Here is a 21,020-nt window from a genome sequence, read left to right on the forward strand (position 1 = left end):
AATTCTTCAAATATTCCCATTGTTTTCAATTTAATTTACAAAATTAGAAGATTTCTACCTGAATTACAACAAACTAGAGTAAAGTAGAAAGCTATTTTCTTTTTTAATATGTTTAATAAGCTGAATATAATACAACAGCATTTTTAAATTGTTCTGATGTCGTTGCCATATGAAATTACACCGATTTATTTGCGTCATAAACGTATAAACTCCGCAGTCCATCATGTGCTACCTTTTAGAAGTTCCAAAACATTGCAGCATCACTGATCTGTTAGATCATTTCTCTAGAGTCACCATTAATTTGACGATTGATTTAACTTCTTCTCTAATGCACTTTATGCACGCTGAAACGGTGTTCAATTGAATAGTTCAACAAATCGACCGTGCAAAAAAACGCACTAAAGAGTATGAAATAATTTCCATTTAATTGTTGTGAATACACGCGAACTTAAATACAATACAATCTTTTCGGAGGTGGCGCAAAATTGAAAATTTTCGACACTGGAAATTACGAAAATCCTTAAATTCTTCTACATGCTTTCACATATTAATGTATCTTCTTTTCCCACCTACTGATTTCTAAGTCCACCATATTCCAATGAAATCATAATCAGCAACATTTGTCATTTGCAAAATTTTCAATTTTCCGCCGCCTCCGAAAAGATTGTATCGTATTTAAGTTCGTGTGTATTCACATAAATTAAATGGAAATTATTTCATACTTTTTAGTGCATTTTTTGAGCGTTTTTTTCGAAGTCGGTTTAATTTTTTATAAAATTCGTTTATTTCACACTTTTTAGTGGAACGAGCAGAATTTGTAGAACACCGTAGGTTGGTTTTTCGGTCTTATTGGTTATTTGCAATAAAAACCGCAAAGAATGAATAAATGCAAAATTTGTTTTCAAAGGACCAATCGGGAGACACCCATAAAATGCAGAAGGTTTCGTCCTGATTGGTCCATCCATCTCGGTGTAATCGGTGAACATACATAGAAAATAAACGCGGAAAAAGGCACATACAGTTCGAATTGAGTAACCTCGTCCTTTTTCGAAGTCGGTTAAAAAGAGTGGCACTTCGATCTCGATTCACAACAGTTGGTGTTTTCGCGATCTTTGTCTCCGAGTCCGATACGAATCTCCAGATCATCGTGTCCGACAATGAAACCGGCACCGGAGAAGTGTTCTCTCTGGAGCGAGCCGATACAAAAGCCGCTGACGAACAAAGGGGGTCCATGGATCCCGTAGGATCGTTACGATCGGGGCACGTATCCCGCTGATGACGCACTTCCGGCCGAGTGAACCCCCACGGTGGCCCCCGTGATAATTCCGGTGGATCGAGAAAGCGCTCTTCGAGATCCATCCACCGTGACTCCGTGGCCCTGTGACGACCCCGAAGAGATGTTTGCTCTTGTTGCGATGCGCGTACCGGCGCGGCGCGGCTCGGCTTGGTTCAGAGCTCGGCAGCCTCTAGGAAGAAGAAGAGGAGGCGAACGAAGATAAAGCGGACGAGAGGAACCGGGAGAGAAAGGAGACTGAGAGAAAGAGAGAGAGAGAAGCATAGCTATGGGGAAACAAGAAAAACAGGAAGAGTTAAAGAAGAAGAAGGAGAAGAAGAAGAAGAGGACCGGCCTGCCGACCCGACGCCTAGCCTCCTGAAGGAGCTCGCCCGAGTGGCAGGCCAGCCGATGGTAGCGGTTCGCTCATCATTGTAATTACTTCGCGAGGATGTACCAGTATATTGGATCATTATCGACCGCTCCATATCTACCACCTAGCCCATAAGTATAGACTTATGCTCCCGCTGCCCTGTAACAGCCCCGCCAGCCACTGCCAAACGCGCGTATATCTTACGCGGCTACGAGCGAACGCGTTCTAGTATATTGGCACACTCGCGTATAACTATCGGGGAAAATAATCGAGACCTGGCTCCTTCTATCGGACCAGATACCTCGTTGTCCTACAAGGTAATTTCCGGGCTTGACCAGACGCCACGATCATTCGCACCTGATACGACACCGATGCTGAACATCGCGTGTCACCCGGCCAGAGCACCTCTTTGTGGTGGACCTTTTGGAGGATCGGTGTCGGGATGCGGATTCCTCTGGGTGTGGCTTCGGACTTGCTCTTTGGACTTGCTCCTCCGGATTCGTGATCCTTGATTACGGAGGGTGTTCATTTAGCTGATGATTTTAGGGAGCGGATTTTTGTTAGCGGTTTTTGGGGGATTGTGGAACTGTTGGGTCTCGGGAATTCGCGAACGTGTTATTACTAGATTGCGGATTTTATAGATTGATGAGAAAAATGGATTGGTAAAATACAAGGCTGCTCTTTACTTTACCGGACTCAAAATTTGTGCCTTCTCCTACGAATTATGACGTATTTGGTATGTAATCCAGATCGAAGTTTCGATCCTGTAGGATCAACGGTTCAGGAGTTATGCTTGCTTAAAGTTGAGGAATCTACAATGTTTTTGACAGGTAAAGGCGCCGCTATGTTGGTTTGTAGTGATGGTCGCACGCCGCTTACTGTAAAAAATGCTCAACTTTAAGCCGTAGGTCCTCAACCTCGCGCCGGGTACAAATCTACTGGATTACATACCAAATATATCATAATTCGTAGGAGAAAGGTACTAATTTTGAGTCCGGTAATGTAAAGTTTATCCAAATATACAATTCTGATGATATTAGAAGAATTGAGTGATGTTTTTATACTCCTCCTGATTTATTAAAATTATTACAAGAGGAAACACAGTTTTTTTAACTTCTGTCTCGTACAATCGACTTGGGAAAATTATCAATACTCTTGATACACAATAATCTTTCAAATATTGTTAAAATGGTTAAATGTTACGACATGTTAACAAGTAAATTGAAGCTCAAGAAGCTGACACGTTATTAAAAGATGCAGAGACTATAATTTATGTTTTAATATAGTCATTGCACGTCGACATATTCCATAGTTCATGACCATAAAATTATAAAATATTGCACAGATTGCTTCAAGGTTGTATTCGACGTATACAAGATCCTGCAGAATTGTTTAACGAGCAGTATCAATAAATAATATAGTATTATTAATCTGTTTCTGAAAGTATTATAGTTAGCGTATTACTGGCACATGCTGTCGATTAAAATACTTGTGCACTCCACTGTAATCACCTAAATATTATAATACTGAAATGATTACAGCCTGGCAGACAATTATTGTCATTACTTCTATACATAATACTTACGTCCCTGCAAAATAACCATTAAATTATCATTGAATATTTTATTAAAAACCTTGCAAATGAAGGCCTCAGGGTTCCATTATATAATATAGTTCGTCTCATTTAAAGCACAATGTGTAATTTTATTTAAATTCATGAACCAGTATGAAACAGATATTATTAGATAGTATCTTGCAACGTTGCTGTCTTAATTAATGGTCTGCTACTGAATAGGTACGGTGTACTGAATAGCTACCTGTGGAATCAAATCGGCTATTGTATCCAAACTATCTGATTCTACCTGACTAGTACACTGTAGATCCTTGTGTAGGATCAAGCTTATACAGTACTGACAAAGATCGAAATTACTGCAAGTCTACTATCTTTATAAATGCTCTTGTTTACTTAAATATACAGGGTGAGCCACCTAACCTAACGTTTGTACCCCAAATAACTTTGTTCTTTTCAAAGATACATTAAATGTCTTGAGGAAGAAGTTGAATTTCAAAAATGGGGCTCACTAGATACCAAAATATTTTAACCACCCGTTTTTAAACACCTACAATGGTAGTCCCTTTCATTACGAATTCAGTGACTATAATTCTTCAAGATCATTCAAGGTCACGGACAAAAGCATAGTGGAATCGCGTTTGGAAACATACTGTTTGTAAATAAATCGTCATTAAACATTCAGAATACAAACACACATACAGAAAACATTCTGAAGGACTATTAGTATGTTTACTAAAAGTCTCACTCGTGATAAACGCGCATTCTGCTTTCATATTTTAAATCTTATACGTTTTCTCTGTCCGTGATCTCGAATGACCAGGAAGAATTATATTAGGTTGTTGCATATATGAAATGTCCGATTTTAGAATGCAACTCTTATAACACGTTTCGATCAGGAAATGCTATTATAGTCTATAGATTCATTGTTACAAAACGTATCACGACCGGTTAAATGTCCGGTTCTAGATTTGTTTATTTCACAATCAATAAAATTATAAAGATGCTTTCATAAGAGAAATTATTTAAATTTCTATCTGAATTAATTTAATTATTAAATTAATTCTTGTGATTTTTATAGGCAACCACGTGACTGTTGCTTTTGTAGCTCGGTACGTTTAGTGTTTTATTTTATTTCAACGTCAATTTACGGGTAAGTTTATTTCAACGTCAACCAACGCGACTCTCAGGTCGTGTATTCCTTTTATATGCATGCCTGGAAAAATAGCTTATTGACGATTGTTGATAGCATTATGTGATTTTTGGTGGAAATGTGGTGATTAAAATTAACCTACTAGTCGTTAGTGGTAAAAAGGTACTACAAAATCAAGATAACAATCTTGTAAATGAAAAGCTAGTCCAGTCAACGAAAAGTTGTAGAGGGAAATTGGGGGGAACACAATTTTTAACTTTGGGTCTTTGTTTGGACTAGTTAGGAGGTAAACATACTAAAAGTCCCCACTCCTAGGAGGTGAGCGGAGTGCAGGGGGCACATGGAAGGTCTCCTTTTTCGGTTTTCCATTCAATCCAATAAGATTTACCATTCAACTCTGTCCTGAAGACATTTAATGTATCTTTGAGAACAACAAAGAAACTTGAGGTGCAACCGTTAGGTGACACACCCAGTATTTGGATCCACGAAACCAACCTCCTCGTCCACAAAGGGTTAAACATCCGACAACGCCAGCCCCATAAAAGCACCTCGAACAATATTCTAGCTAGCACGAGTAACAGTGTGCCATTTCAAGTCACAGCAGCGGTGCAACTTATTCAGTAGAGTCGATCCAGTTCTACCGATCTCGTTCCTGGCAATTTGAAAGCTCCTCGTATTTCAACATGTAAATCATCGAGCTGCGGTGTAAAGCCCCCGAACAAGGTTGAACGGTGGAACACACTCGGTTGCCAATTACTCGGGCCGTGCTATAAATCACAGGAAAAAAATTCCCATTCATGCAAATCGGTATCACCGGGCACACACACACACCGCAGGCATCGGGTATCATTCAGGGTTGGGGCTCTCTCGGGCCAGCATCCGATCGAGTTATTTCAAGTGGCAATAGTTATTACCCCACCCTATATATCGAAGGGAATATATACCCTGGTGCGAGAAGACCGATCGAGTCACGTATATGCCGATGATACAGGGAGCACGAGCTCTCGAACAGTGTTGGTGTCCACACGGGCGAATCTCGATCTTGGCACGTACCAGCTAACGACTCGTTGGTACCAGCTCTCTGATCAAATAACCGCGACCCGAACAACTTTCTCAGAAGATCTACATCGCTGTCGAAAAGGCATGTACGCGCGGGGCGAATCTACGGATCGCTCGGGCACACCGTGGATCGCGGAAGCAACGATCGAACGCGGCTAACGATCGCTGACATTAGACGCGTGTAATTACCCCGGACCCCGGCGCGGCTGCCACGGGAACTCGCCGCGTATATGATTCGTTAATGAACTATTCGATATAATTATCGACGCCCGGTGATTTATGGCCTGTGCCACTTTAACTCGGTCGACACGCCTCACTTGCTGTCCCCGATTTTTGGAGCGGGTTTAGGTGCGTGCAGAGTTGGGCATTAATCGATGAAAATTTTAATCATGATTGATTGATTAATGTGTACGATTGAAAAAAGAAATAATCGAAAAATCGACGATTGATTCAATCGATTGATAAAGTCAATCGTCAATCGTTGATTACAAAAAGAAACCATCGAAAAATCGACGATTGGATAAATAGATTGATGAAGTTAATCGTCAATCGTTGATTAAAAAAAGAAATCATCGAGAAAAAACATCAAAGCACGTAAACAGAGTTTCTATTATACATATATAGACCAAATGAGAATACACCTAAATTCAGTTTACATTTTTTTTCAGTATTCATACAGTTTTGATCCCCTATTTCATTTCGAAATTTCAGCAGTTAATCATTAATCGATTATCCGATTGACTGTTGTCTTGTAAGACGATGTTAAAACATTTTTTTAAAAAAAGGTTCATGGTTCTCATGTTTTACGTAGAACTATTAAATGAGATGATATTAACTTTCATGAATCTTGTCGGTGCATAATTGTTATTGTCATCGTTGCATAACATTAATTAAACTTATTACACGTATGTCGATTATAGAAGTTAATTAAGTCAAATATAATGAACGAATTAATTTAATGTTCTATGCGTATAATTTGCTGAGAAGTTCGATCAGTTATCCTAGTATAAACCAATTAATAATGCAACCACAAATTAAAATAAATTGATGAATGTTTTTAATCATTTCTGTACAGGAGTCTTAAAACGAAAATTTTAAATAGATCGATATTGGATTTCTATTTATATGAGTCTCATCTTTAATAATGGAAAGTGATCGGAAAAGTGAAAAAAAATTGTGCTTTGCTAGTTAATCAGCTGTAATTTACAGCTATCGAGGCAAAATTGTCTTTGAATACTGCGAGTGTAATATCTGTCTGGAAATCATTCTACGTCGTAGAAATTGCCCTTCGGAATGCCGTAGAAATTCGATCGCTGGCTTGTCAACCCGGTCGATGTGACCACGAAGAGAGAGATCGCTTCCGCTCGAATGATAATCATCGATACATCTCGATACGTCTCGAAGGATACAGTGCGCCTTCTTTGTCTGTGGGATCCGTTGTACTTGACTCCTCAGCGTCGTAAGAATCTCATTATTAACTAGCATTCAAACTAGCAAAATATTTGAAAATATTATACATGTATACAAACAATTTCTATTTTATAATTAGCACAAAAATAACGATTGAATTTCTGAGCTTCTGACGGTGTTGATTCAAACGATTTGTATTTTATTCCTGTTTAATCCTTGCAATTCATTCGATTGTAATTCGTTCCTCGTTTTTTACAAATGATGCAGAAAATTTGGGTTTAACTCCTGTCTCTTGGAATTGGTACAAACAATTTTTATTTTACAATTGGCACAAAAGTAACAATTGAATTCCTGTTTCTGACGACTGATGCAAACGATTTGTATTTTATTCCTGTTTAATCTTTGTGATTAATTCGATTGTAATTCATTCCTCGTTTTTTACAAATGATGCTGAAAATTTGTGAACAATTCCTGTCTCTTGGAATTGATACAGGAAATTTTCATTTTACAATTGGCACAAAAGTAACAATTGAATTCCTCTTTTTTATGACTGACACAAATTTTTATTCCCCTCCAATTCTTGTAATTTATTTCTCTTTCAAATAATGCAGGAAATTTGTGTTTAGCTCTCCTGTCTCCAGCAATTGATATAGTTTTGCTTCAACTCCAATCTCTTGGAACTTGCACTAATGATTAATCTCCTTCTCGCAGTGGCTGCAGGAACTTTCTACTTTCCTCAAAGATCCACACTCTGGTAACGAGCGGATACGACTAAATAAAGCTCGAAGTTACAGCAGGAGGAAATGAACGTCCACCGAGCTCTACTTTTTCTGTGCGACCCCTCGGCACCGGTAGGATCTGGATCGCGGAGATAATCCGCACATGCAGCGTCCACGAAATCGATCATCATGCTTCTAGAGCGTAGATAACCCGACGGAGCGACCGTTAGGTGGAAGGTAGGCAACATCGGGCAGGACACTCGTAGCAAAGAGCAGCAGAGCGCAGGATCGATCCAGGACGTGCAACGGGAGCCGTCGAGGCAACGGGAGCGTATCGAAAGATGCGCCGTCGATAATCCTTCAGCGTAGGTCGTGCTCGGTCCTATCGAGCCCGATGCACAAGTCGAGGCAAGGCGAGGCAACTTGCCGAGAATCAGAAGCAACGGCTGCAAGATAAAGAAGAAGCAAGAGGACGAAGAGAGGAGGATTGAAAGAAGAGGAGGCAGAGAAAAGGTGAACAGAGGGAGGACGAGGAAAGAGGGAGAGGCTGAGAAGTTATCTGGTCTGTTCCTCCATCCTTTCCTTAACCTCTGGCTCCCTTCTTCGACCGCCTTCGACCTACGTGTAGATGCTCAGGTGTAAAACCGTTGATTGCCACGGCTGTATTTTCTCTTTGCACGGCACGATGGTAGCAACGGTGGGCGTGCCGGCCACGACCGAAGGGAGACAGCCAAGGCCTCCTCTCATCGTGCTACCGCGATTATGTTTATTATACTTTGGCACACGCGTGTGCGTACGTGCGAGTACTTACATCTGGCCTCGCCTTTCCGCCAAGCCGCGTACGCTGCATTATCGCGAGGGACGTGACGTACTCGCGGTGCCACGGGTCTACGGGTGGCCTACGATAACGATACCGAACTATCAAACCGTGAAAATCATTGTTACTTTGCGAACCGACAGCTGGGACTTTTCGGGGCGTAGGCTTTTTCCGCTGGGAACGGGTTCTTTTGGGGACTGGGTTCTTTTGGGGACTGGGTGGCTAGGTTTGCGAAAGTACAGTAATGCCTCGGTGTATGCGAACGAGATGTGTATAATATTCACAGTACTGTGGGGTAACTGTTCCGTTTTCTAACCATCCGAGGCAATTTTTAGTTCTTCACAGTCTTCTGTCAAATTTTTATTTTTATTGTAAACTAGCTGCCCGAGACGTGCCTATGGCACGCCCTCGCAACCAGATCCTCCGGACGGGTTGCCCTGACAGGCGGCGCACAATGAGCGCACTAATGACGTCACAACTTTTGAACGAATGGACTTTTCCAATTTTTCCTTCCCTAAAAACCTTAATCGGACTATTGCGAACAATTAAAAAAAAAATTAGCCAAATCGGTCCCGCCGTTCTCAAGTGATGCGCTTACCTACGAACAGCATTTAATTTTTATTTATATAGATTGTAAATCTTAAGCGAAAAGTAATCGATGTAGAACCCTTTTATTTTTTTAAAAAATCGCATTCATTTACCCCCAGTACTGTAGGGTTGCAATATGGTAACTGTTCTGTTTCCTAACCACCCCAGGCAAGTTCTCAGTTCTTCGCAGTCTTCTCTCTAATTTTTATTTTTATTGTAAATTTTAAATGTTAAGTGAAAAGTTATCGATGTAGAACTCTTTTATTTTTAAAAAATTTATATTGATTTACCCCCAGTACTGTAGGGTTGCAATATGGTAACTGTTCTGTTTCCTAACCACCCCAGGCAAATTCTCAGTTCTCCACAGACTTCTGTCGAATTTTTATTTTTATTGTAAATTGTAAATCTTAAGCGAAAAGTAATCGATGTACAGCTGTGTACCTTAACACGTGAACTGCTATGCTTGTCACACGTGGGTGACACAGTTCTTCATCGAATTTTAAAAATTGAAGATTGTCTTAATATGGGGTGGTCCAAACGTGACCAGACCGTTTTAAAATAACTCCTTTATCTTTTAAAAATTCACATTGATACTTTGTAAACTAATTAATTTTCAATCCATCAGTTATCGTGAATACAAAGAGATGTGGATATAAACTTATAATTTGAAAGGAACAAATGAAGTAGGACTGCTAGGCACCAAAGAAATGAATAAGACATAAGCTGTGAACCGGATTGAAATATTGCACGGGTTCCAGCGAACAGTATCAACCCCCTAACTAAAAGGACGTAATAACGCGAATCCGTATGCAACACAGCGATACTTCTCGGGACATTATTAAAATAAATATAGTCAGTATCGAGCTCTCCGGCGAGTCTCGTGACAGGCATAAATCTCCGATCGCGATCGCTGTCCCCTGAAAAATCCGCTTATAACTGAAAGAGGCTTTCCTCTCCGGAGAGCCTAATTACAGGCGAGCCAATGCGTTTCTCGGTACAGGAGGAGATCGAATCGGTATTCCAGTCGGGGATCACCGAGCATAACATTATCAATGACGATCATACGACGTGTACACATGTATCAGGCCCCCGGAGTCCGATATTCAGACATCGAGGATGAGGCCGGCTTAGAATTCCATCGAGGTGGAGCCTTGACATTTCGTGGCCTGGAATCGACCGGCATAATTGATCGGCCTCTGCGGCTCCCATTCGACGAACGACAATGCGATTCCGTTGCGTCTGATACGGTTACGACCATAACATCTCGGAAGACAGAAACGCGGCCGCTGTTTACTTTGAGAGTCAGGTCCCGCAGTTACTCTTAATAAGTCGCCGACAATCCACTGGACATCAGCTCGCGTGATTTATGAGCCTCAAAAGATTTTTATCGCGGTAGAACGTAACGTCAACACCGATTTAGTGACACTCGAGATTAGTTTTTGTTAAACAGCCAATGTCAACACCAATGTTATGCGGGAAATTAAGTTCTGGTCCCACCAAATCAATTTTTGGTTCCATCATTCGATAGGACTCCCACAGAAAATGCTCGGTGACAAGTTTCAAGTCGGTACCCCTGCCACAAGGGTAGTTACAGGGCGAGCACGGTTTAATGAATCATGATCTATTTCTGCTGTTCTGCTTAACAAAAAATTGCGGAAAAATTCATGAACATTCTACCTAATGGCACACACGACAGTGAATTATTTCAGAATTTTTGGTGGCAAAGTCGATATTTTAAAAAATTCAGAATCATAAAATTGTCGATTTTATATTCAACTTTTCAGAGTATCGCGTTTATATTATCATGTTAGTTGAGTCTCATCGGGATTATTAATGTGTATCTTTTTCAGATTTTTCTTCGTTTAAAAAAGAATGGAAATGTCCAAAAATTTATGTGAATAATTCAATAATTCTTTTTTTATTACTCCTGAAATTTGTGAGACTAAAATTTTTAAACGATGGGATCAGTAGTGGGGAAAAATTGAGCATATATGTGAACCCATAGGATTTGCAGGAATGGGATCTAATCGATCAGCTAGCCGGGGCATGCGCTTCACAGCTTCAGTTTTGCTTAGCCGAACTATGCGACTCAACGAACTTGTAATTGCATGCATATACTTTAATGGTACGTTATAACTCAGCGCTCATGTGATCATGACCTTAACCTCAGGCCGTTAAGGTAACATTCATTAAAGCTGCGTCTGTTGTAACGTAACATTGGAATGCAGGAATGAACGTTGCTACATCTTCTGGACAGGCATATACTGATCAAGCTACACGGACTATCCTTTAACGTCATCGAAATCAAAGAAGTGATTGAAAAGGATACACAAATGTTTACTGTGAAACTCACGGGAGCGTTCTTTTTGGTATTCATCATGCGTACAGGACTCTCTTACCTAATGCTACCATGCGAAATACCTTGACCATACTTCTTGAATGAATTAAAGAATGTGTTGGGAGTTATGTGAAGCGAGTTATTTCTAAATTCTTTGGTCGGATTCAATCAAATTGACAATTGAAGGGGTGGATGGATAAAGGTGTCAAGTTTGTTTTCTGTAAGAGTTTTTAACAAAATATGTTGTCCTTTTTTGATGAAGGAAGATAATTATTATCTTTTTTTGTATTATAGAGATTAACCATAACAATATATATATAAATATGTTTCTTCTATCGATCGTATTTGCTGTTAATAAATTTTTAAATGCTTTCGCATATTCAATCATTCAATATTTCTGTTTTTAAAATTATTATAACATATTTACTTTACAGACGCGATTCAAATAAATCTTGAAAAAGATCCAAAATATATATTTGTAATTGATTTGTGTTATTATCTTCATTCATCAAAAAAGGACAACATACCTCGCTAAAACCTGTTTTACAGAAAACAATCAATTTGTTACTTCACACCTTTATCCATCCACCTCTTCAATTCTGTCATAAATAATATGTATTTTACTGGGTCCTAACCCTTTGCAGTCGGAGCTATTTTAACTAGAAAATTAATCATTTCTTCCGGGCTAGAGTAATTCCGTTGTACACAATTTATTTTCGCTTTATGGATATGAAGTTGACACAATACTTCGTACAATACTTAAATCTGTAGTAATTTCTTAGATACCAACATATCGAATAATTTAATTAATATCGTGAATAACGATACAGCAATATATCTAGATTAGCATTTTCGCCCACTGTGCGCCGTAAAGATTCACAATCCAGCCTCCCACCCGGAAGTACCACACGAAAATGGCTCTAACTCTGTTTACAATACCCTCGAATCTCCACGCAACCGCGATCGAGCAGAATCGATCGAACGCGTCGAGCCGCAAAACGGTGAAACTTTTCCCGGAAAGTCGAGTTTCAAATAAAGCTGCACGTTCGCCATTGGTTCGCCATTCAAGTGCCACTTTCATAAATCGCAGTGCTCATTCGCCTGAGTGTGACGCCGAAAACATGGTGGATGTTGTTCAGCTATCCATAGCTCAGTGTCCCTCAAAATGTTGTTCGGCGGGTACTTTCCATAAATTCTGCGCTCGACCGATAAATCCCTCGGCTGCAGCTGCCGGTGCAGTTGCATCGCCTAAAAACCTGGATGCAGCGGTGGGGGGGAGGGTGGAAGGGAGGAAGGTATATAGGTGTACGAGGGGTGGTGGGGGGAAAAAAAGTGACACGTACACGGGGGAACGTTCTAGCATACCTATCATTACCGCGGGGCCGTCGTGCAATTCGTTCTGGTTAAACGGACGTGCGCGGGTTCGGTCGAATGGTGGCCACGACAAACAAATGCCACAAGTGCTGCAATTTTATGTCGTTAACGACGCCCCGGCTCGGGACAGGCTCGTGTGTGAACGTACCAATAACACCGGTGCGCCTCTCTTCCCGGCACTAAAAATTTTATAGCGTCACGTTCACCGGACGAAACTCGGAGAGGGAGGGGATACAGGCGGTGGCGAAACCCTGTTTAACAAAGTAATGACTACAATTATTCTGCTTTACATCTGGACTCGCGAGGCAAGCCTAGGGTACCACGGGTACCCGCTCGCGAGGAAGACGGCGCAATTTACTACAGATAATCGTCGATCAACAAGAGTTACAACTCGAACGATCGTCAGCTACCCGCGACCAGCAACCGAGCATTTCCAACCGCTACCAACACTTCACTCTGTTAGGTGTAGAAGAACGAGCGAGGGAGTGTTTAGTGGCGATCGCGGCGAATATATTAGACTGTGATCGGTGGGGTACTCTTTATTGGGTCCACGGGGAAATGGCCGCGTCCAGTTGCTCGGCGAGTCTCACGCTTGCTGATTTTCACACGATTTTCCCGCTGACAGGTACCTGCCAAGCTCTTTATTCAATCAGACGATCTTTTTTACTACGCTTATATTTACTTGCCGAGTTGTGAAATCTTGTAATCGAATTTTCAACCACTTCCCGATGAGCTAGTGATTTGAAACTTTAAACATAGCGCAGAACTGGATGACAATGCGATATTACAAAAAGAAATTTTTAAAAAACTGTGCGTTCAGGAGAAAAAAAAGTTTTTATATTAACCGTCACAGCTGGTCGCGCGACGCTCGGTAGGACGTCATCGAGTTCAGCGATCCCCACTCCGCACGCCAGCGCTCCCTACTCCACTGACCCATTTCGCACCGAAGGAGCTCAGTCAGTGTGGTGTTTCGTTCATTCAGTTCCATTTCGGACAATTTCGGACTCCACGAAGAGACGTCGTCTCTCGGAGTCATCCCCTCATTCTATCTCGCGTATTTCTATATGTATATCTTACTATTTCATACCAGTATTAATATATCTTGCGTTCCATTTAAAAAAGATTAAACGGTAGAAAATAAAAAAATATATTTAAAAAACCACGCTTGTATTAAAATGCACTAAAAAGGAGAAAATAATTTTTTAGACATTAGTGACTATAAATAAAAACGTGGAGCGCCCACGAAGATTACGTGAATATAGTTTAGCGCTCCAGGATTCACATTTAGATTTAACTATACACGATGTCCCAGAAATGTTGTACTTCCTTGAAAATGTATTCTTAAGTCGCTTGAAGTAACTTTTTCCTTTCAAATGACCTGGGGAACGTTTATTTAACGCTGCTGTTTAAAATAGGAAATTAGCAGATCCCTTTTAAAATCTGTTTTTATCCGTCGGAATTAAACAAACTTGCCAAGCTTTATTCAATCAGTCGATTTTTCGTTTCGAATATTAGATTGCTGTTTCAGGATTATTATCACCAGACTGCAGATTTTATGCATTTAGGGAATGGATTCAATGAATTCAAGAAATTATTAATGAGCGATATCGATAATCTTGTAATCTAATTATTACCGTTTGAGCGATGTATTTTTAATAATTACAAATTGGCATGAAAAAATATAATGCATCGAGTGACCCCGCCTCTGGACGCGCTATAATAATCATCCTGTTCTCTGAAATAGCGTTGTGTCTCCTCCTTCATGGCTCATTTCGGTTTTCTCTTTACGAAAACCACACGGTATCGTCAAGTATACCGCAAAGAGCACCGATGCGCTACCGGACCGATCGAACAATCATCCGGGGAGAAAATGAAACTCTCCTAGGGCTAATCACGCGTAACCGAGCCACGTATCCGAAATAAAGTGGCATCAACACCCATGAAACTATCCTGCATCTTTCTCTCTCCCTCTCGATCGACCGATCGATCGAGTTGACCGAGACATGCCGTGGTCGTGGTCGACGCGTAGCGAAACGATTAGGGTCCGACGATTATTCGCGGTCCTACGGAGGAGTTAACCGGTCGTAGAAGTAATAACGCCGGGCAATCTGGTCCGGCAATCGATGAGTACGTGTTTATGTAAATCGAACGAGCCACGACACGAACCACGCGAGCAACTTTTCCTATGCGCTCGAGCCCCATGCCGGCCAAGGGATAGGAATGCTTTGTTATCTCACGAGGAAGACGACATATCCTAGCTGCACGCAAGCCTCCTTGCTACTGACCCTCCTGATGACGAATCTGGCCATTCCTTGAAAACGTTCTGCCTCGTGTTTTCTGGCGAGCCAGGACGTTCTATCTCAGAAAACCGATTTTCTGCACGGAAACTACGCTCAGATTCTTTTAGCGGCTATGCAAATTTACACGGTAACCGAACGATGTTTTGTCGATGTTCAACTTTGACCCGAAAGTTCATTTCGCATCGTGCACGTCTTATATTGTTAGATAACACGAGCATATGCGCAGACAGCAAATCGTTAATGTTGTATTATTTTCTAAAGTTCCTCTTAATTGGCCACGTCAGTTGCTTTTTTAATCCTTTATACTCCGAATTATTTTTCAGTTTTGTTGCCAACAACTCCCTACTAAGTAAAGGGTGTCTTAACGAGGGTGGCATAATTCCATGTTAATTCTTTGCAGCAGGAGCTATTTTAATTTGAAAATTAAACACACATTTCTCCCAACCTAGAAAAATTCCATTCTATATGACTTTTTTAATACCTTGTACAACAATTAAGTGTTTAGTAATTGGTTAGATACCAACATATTTCATAATGTAAACAATATTTTGAATAATGGTACAGCAATTTTTAGTGGTCTCAGAGTCACCACTCAAGTGCTAAGGGTTAATTGTTTTCTTCGTAACTTCAACTTCGTTTTTTTAAATTAAAATGACTTACTTTTCTATGTACTATTTAATAGGGCGTTTTAAGTCAAGGTCATACAAGGTAGTTGAAGGTCAACTGCGTTGGAAAATATTTTACGCACCCTTTATATGTGTACAGAGAGTGATCCAATTATTATGAACACTTTGGTGCTACTATTTATTCGAAGTCTGATAGATTCATAATATTATTGATGATGCAATTATTGATACAATTATTCATACAATTATTCATACAATTATTCGTACAATTATTCGTGCAATTATTCATACAAGTATTCATACAATTATTCGTACAAGTATTCATACAATTATTCGTACAATTATTCATACAATTATTCGTACAATTATTCGTACAATTATTCACACAATTATTCATACAATTATTCATACAATTGTTCATATTATACAATTGTTCATACAATTATTCGTACAAGTATTCATACAATTATTCGTACAATTATTCGTACAATTATTCGTACAATTATTCATACAATTATTCGTACAATTATTCGTACAATTATTCACACAATTATTCATACAATTATTCATGCAATTGTTCATATTATACAATTGTTCATACAATTATTCGTACAAGTATTCATACAATTATTCGTACAATTATTCGTACAATTATTCACACAATTGTTCATACAATTATTCGTACAATTATTCATACAATTATTCGTACAATTATTCATACAATTATTCGTAATAATTTGACGACCCTCTGTAAGAAAAAATGAGAGATCATTGGGCAGTAAGTACAAGCGATCAACAGTGATTAAAATTAGCTGGGGGACAGGTCGATAATTAATTAGTGTTACAAAGCACTCACCAAATCGACACGCGTAGGAACCACCAGCGTTGGGGAAACCATTCTTCTCCGACCCTGAAACAAACCGAATGCATCGTTAGATCGGAGATAGCGGGTTCATGCAGACGGATAAACGGCGGAATCGAACAAATGCAGATGTACGCACCGCCCACGATGCAACCCTTTCCGTATACTGTCATTAAAGGGACCGCCCTAGATGTCGGAACCAAGGATTCGAATGAAATCAATGGAAAGATTTTAATCAAATCGATCGAGGTTTCGAGCGAGACCCGTGGGATCTACGGTTCATTGTCTAAGTGGCTGACAATGTGAACGCACGCGGATTCTCTAGTATTATGCGGATCGCTCGGAAGAATGTCGGAATCTTTCGAACGGGTAATACAGGAAACTGGACAACAGAAAATGTAAGTCTTGAATTAAATATCTAAATAAATATTCCACGTGTAAGTACAATATTTTTATCGTTGCTGTAAATATTAATAACTTCTTCTTCTCGAATGAAGGAACTTGAAACCACCTTTAGATTAATAATAATTCCAACCATTTCTACAAATCGTTAATACAATATATTATATAAGTGTAAGTACAATATTTTTATCGTTGCTGTAAATATTAATAATTTCTTTTTCTCGAATGAAGGAACTTGAAACCACCTTTAGATTAATAATAATTCCAACCATTTCTACAAATTGTTAATACAATATATAAATTCATAGCTACACAAATTACATACAAATCATTTCTGAAATCTATAAAATTATGAAAGCCTACAAAAATCAGTAACAACAAAATTCGACAAGATCAAACTTAAAATCAAATTTAAAATTAACCAAGAAAAATTTCCTACTTTCAAACTGGGATAATTCTGTAAAAAAAAAAATCGTATGGCAATTTTGGTCTCATTTTAAAGCTAGAAGCATTTTCATAATCCACAGTTCACTTTATTTCAACATTTTTTCCATGATCCAGCGGATGGAAAACGTGTTTCTGCTCGAAAATGCTATACATTGTAACGTCTGTGAAAACTTTGAAAATTTAAAGACTGAAGCTTCCTCTTTAGAACGAGGCCTTAAAAATTGATACAGGATTTTTTGAAGTCATTTCATCGAGCTTTGAACGAGAGGAGTGAAAGGGAAAGGATCGTTTAACGATCGAAAAGCGGAAGGAGATAATGAACGTTTGAAGGCAAGCATACCGATAAATAAATGATGATGTGTGAACGCGCAAAAGAACAGGTACGAAGTGGAATGATGCACGTGGCGAGCGGAGGATCGAAATTGGAGGTGGTTTCTCGCGTTCGACCGGCGTGTTCGACAATCTGGAACGCGCGAGTGGGGGTAGCAATTCCAATCACTCGGGGATGGAACGCATATCGATCGATCGATCGTCGAATACCACGTGCTTCGCGAGTGCAACTGTAGGTGGTAGTCAGGAGCACCACCCACGAAGCACCTACTTAGCATGCACGACCAGCTAGAAGGTAGCTACCTACCCATCTGACAAGGTTAACTAATACAGCTTCCATGGTCGCGCGTCCTGTCGCAAGCGCGAATACTCTCTTGATTAGAACTACGTTGATAAATCAAGGGAACGGGGCTGGCCTGTTGACTATCAAGTAGGAAACTGAATGAGGGAAACGATCTTGAAAAATATTCCCAGAAGGAATCCCGAGGAACTCGCATATGAATGACTTCGTTACTTTTGAGTGGTAAAGTGCTTTACAAGATCTCTATGAAGTTTGTTTATTTCGAGAGGGAAATGTTTATTTAACACTTTATCCGCTATGAATTGAGTTGAATTTGTCTTTCGAAAATGAAAGGTCAATTACTGCAGATTTTATGAATTTATAAAGAATGTGTGCAATTTATAACAGTAGAAATAGTGAAAGACTTTAAATGTGTTATTTCCAATACACTAAAATTAAATTCTATTTTGAATTTTTAAAAACCACGCTTATATTAAAATGCACTAAAAAGGAGAAAATAATTTTCTTCCTGGTTCTCCTGGTATACCGAATCCAGTTAAATGATTAATAATATTTTTCTCCAAAATCTTAAGCGATTAGTTCAACATTTCTTCTGTTATAAAATTAGTGTCGGAATAGATAGGAAAATTCAATATAAATTTAAATAAAATCATGACATTTAGTGACTATAAAAATAAAAGCATGGGGCACCCACGAAGATTATGTCAATATGTGTAGTTTAGAGCTCTACGCTTTTATTTTCATAGTCACTAATGTCATATGATTATATTTAAATTTATATTATTATAAATTTTTCTATCTATTCCGATACTAATTTCATAACAGAAGAAATTTTGAATCAATTGCTTAAAATATTGGGGAAAAATATTATTAATCATTTAACTGGATTCGGTATTTTATGGAGAAACAGGAAAAAAATTATTTAATATAAGCGTGGTTTTGAAAAAGTTTTTTTAATATATTTGATTTTCTACTTTTATTGTCATGAGAAGCAAGTGTGTATACATTTCAGCAAGATTGAACTATGGGAAGAGGTTTAAAATTTGATTACAAGATTTGACACATACGACAACACGGCAAGTTAATATAAGCGTGGTAAAAAGTTCCAATAACTGTTTAGAAATCAATGAAACGGAAGAGAAAAGGTATGAAAAAAATGTTTCATGCGCCTACAGCTTTAAATACACTGTTGTCTATGCAAAATAAACGAGGAGAAAGGTCTTGCAGGAATGATGCGGGTCAGAAATAATTTCAAAGCTAGAGAGTTGCTTTCTCATGTCACCGGTAATTAAAAATCAATAAATTACTGTAGGAAGTGGATTTAAAAATAATATATGTATTTAAAAACTAAGACTTCACCTTACACTTAAAAGACGCAAGTTATTATTACACAAAGTGGTCTATAGAAATGTCATGCACCTATATCGCTCGTTACTATTTCATTAAAATTAACTAAAACATGATTTATTAATAGAATACATTTTATTTAACTCCAGTTTATATAAGCCACACCGACAAACGTAACTTCGCATAAACATCCGCAGTGTAATTATTAATATTGATGTGAAGATTTAAATGCTATTCAACGAACTATGTAAACTGTCTACCACCTTAATATTTTTTCTGACATTTCCACTGACATTTTTTCAACACAATTGAAATATCAAGGAAAAATCAAAAACTCGCAAGATGGCTGACTACAATTACGAAATAAATTCATCGCGTAAATGCTTCCTAATAGCAGTTCCCGCGACATTAGGCCGGCTAGACTAATGAGCGAAGGTCACTGAAAACAATAGGGATTAAATAATTAATTAAACGAACGATTCCTTCCATATTGATGAGACAAAGATTTCTGTAAGTAAGTCTTCGGAGCGTTTCTTTGACTGCGACGAGTTACCGAGTTCGTCTACAATGTATAGCAATACACGGCGGTATCTAGAACGATTAAATCAGTAGAGTCTGTAATGAAGGGGTTCTCGTCGGGGCACGATTTAATTGGTCTCTGAGTAGTACTATGCATTATTCCAGACGACTCGCGGTATGTCGAGGCACGTCAAAACGTTGGAAACGAGAAAACTTCGCAGCAGGACCACTGCTACCAAGCTTTCCATCGGATCGCGAACGACCGTTTCTTTCTCCACGTGTTCGGGAGTTATACTGAAACCCCCGTGGTATAGTAAGCGCGCAGCATGAGGTGGCTCGGTCCGCGAGTACAGCACCTATGAAACCGCGCGATTACTCGTTTTCACCATGTTTCAACGTCCTCGGTCGTTGGACGGCCGACGTATTGAGCCATAAATGCGGCAATTAACACTATATGAGAAGTCTATTCTGAACTCTGCTGAATGATACGGCATACTGAAACAATAGTCACTTAGATTCCTCGAAGCATGACTTTTGCAAACGCGGTGTGCTGTGATGACTGATGTAATGAGTCGATGTTCCAAGTTTTATGAAGTTTTAATAAGCTAGTCGACGTCCATTAAATTTGTAAAATCTTTGCTATTTTCTCAAGTAAATATATAGAATTTAGTAAATACTATTCTTTCTTGAATAATATCTTAACGCGTTGAAAATAGTGTATCTTTATTTTTGAATCGTCCTAATTTTTCTCCTGTTTTAAACTGCCCGACCTATTTTTATCATAAATACATAAAATCCGCAGTCTAATTATCACCATGTATTTAAAGTATAATGTATGATAACATATAATATAATAATTGTAAAAATATAATTATGTAGAATTCAAGGTACTTAGAAGAGTCGATTTAATTTTAACAAAAATATGGTTTCTAACGTATCAGAAACAGATGTTCATTTTGTTTGTCATTTAATAATATTGAAATATATACATATGTGTACATGGGTACATTTACTCGAATTAATATTCGGACGCTCTAAGAAAAACGATAACTTTTTAATATTCTACTATACAATTATGAACTTTTTTGGGAAACTAGAGCAATTAGTTTGTTACAGGATGTGAACAATTTTTTTTCAAAACCAATTGACAGACAGACAAGAAAGCGAGCTAATAAAAACGTGGTAAAATAGCAATTGATCAGAATTTGTAGA

General features: G+C 38.9%; 1 protein-coding gene across 2 annotated transcripts in view; it reads right to left on the reverse strand.

The window, feature by feature from the left end:
- LOC143211076 (uncharacterized) overlaps nt 1-21,020 on the reverse strand; it is a 269,477-nt gene that overhangs the window by 246,988 nt on the left and 1,469 nt on the right. For both annotated transcript variants that reach the window (XM_076428495.1, XM_076428497.1), the window contains exon 2: nt 16,457-16,510. In XM_076428495.1, coding sequence (XP_076284610.1) covers nt 16,457-16,510 — 54 coding nt within the window. The remainder of the gene's footprint in view (nt 1-16,456; nt 16,511-21,020) is intronic.

This window comes from Lasioglossum baleicum, chromosome 8 (assembly GCF_051020765.1).
Source record: "Lasioglossum baleicum chromosome 8, iyLasBale1, whole genome shotgun sequence".
NCBI classification, from domain to species: domain Eukaryota; kingdom Metazoa; phylum Arthropoda; class Insecta; order Hymenoptera; family Halictidae; genus Lasioglossum; species Lasioglossum baleicum.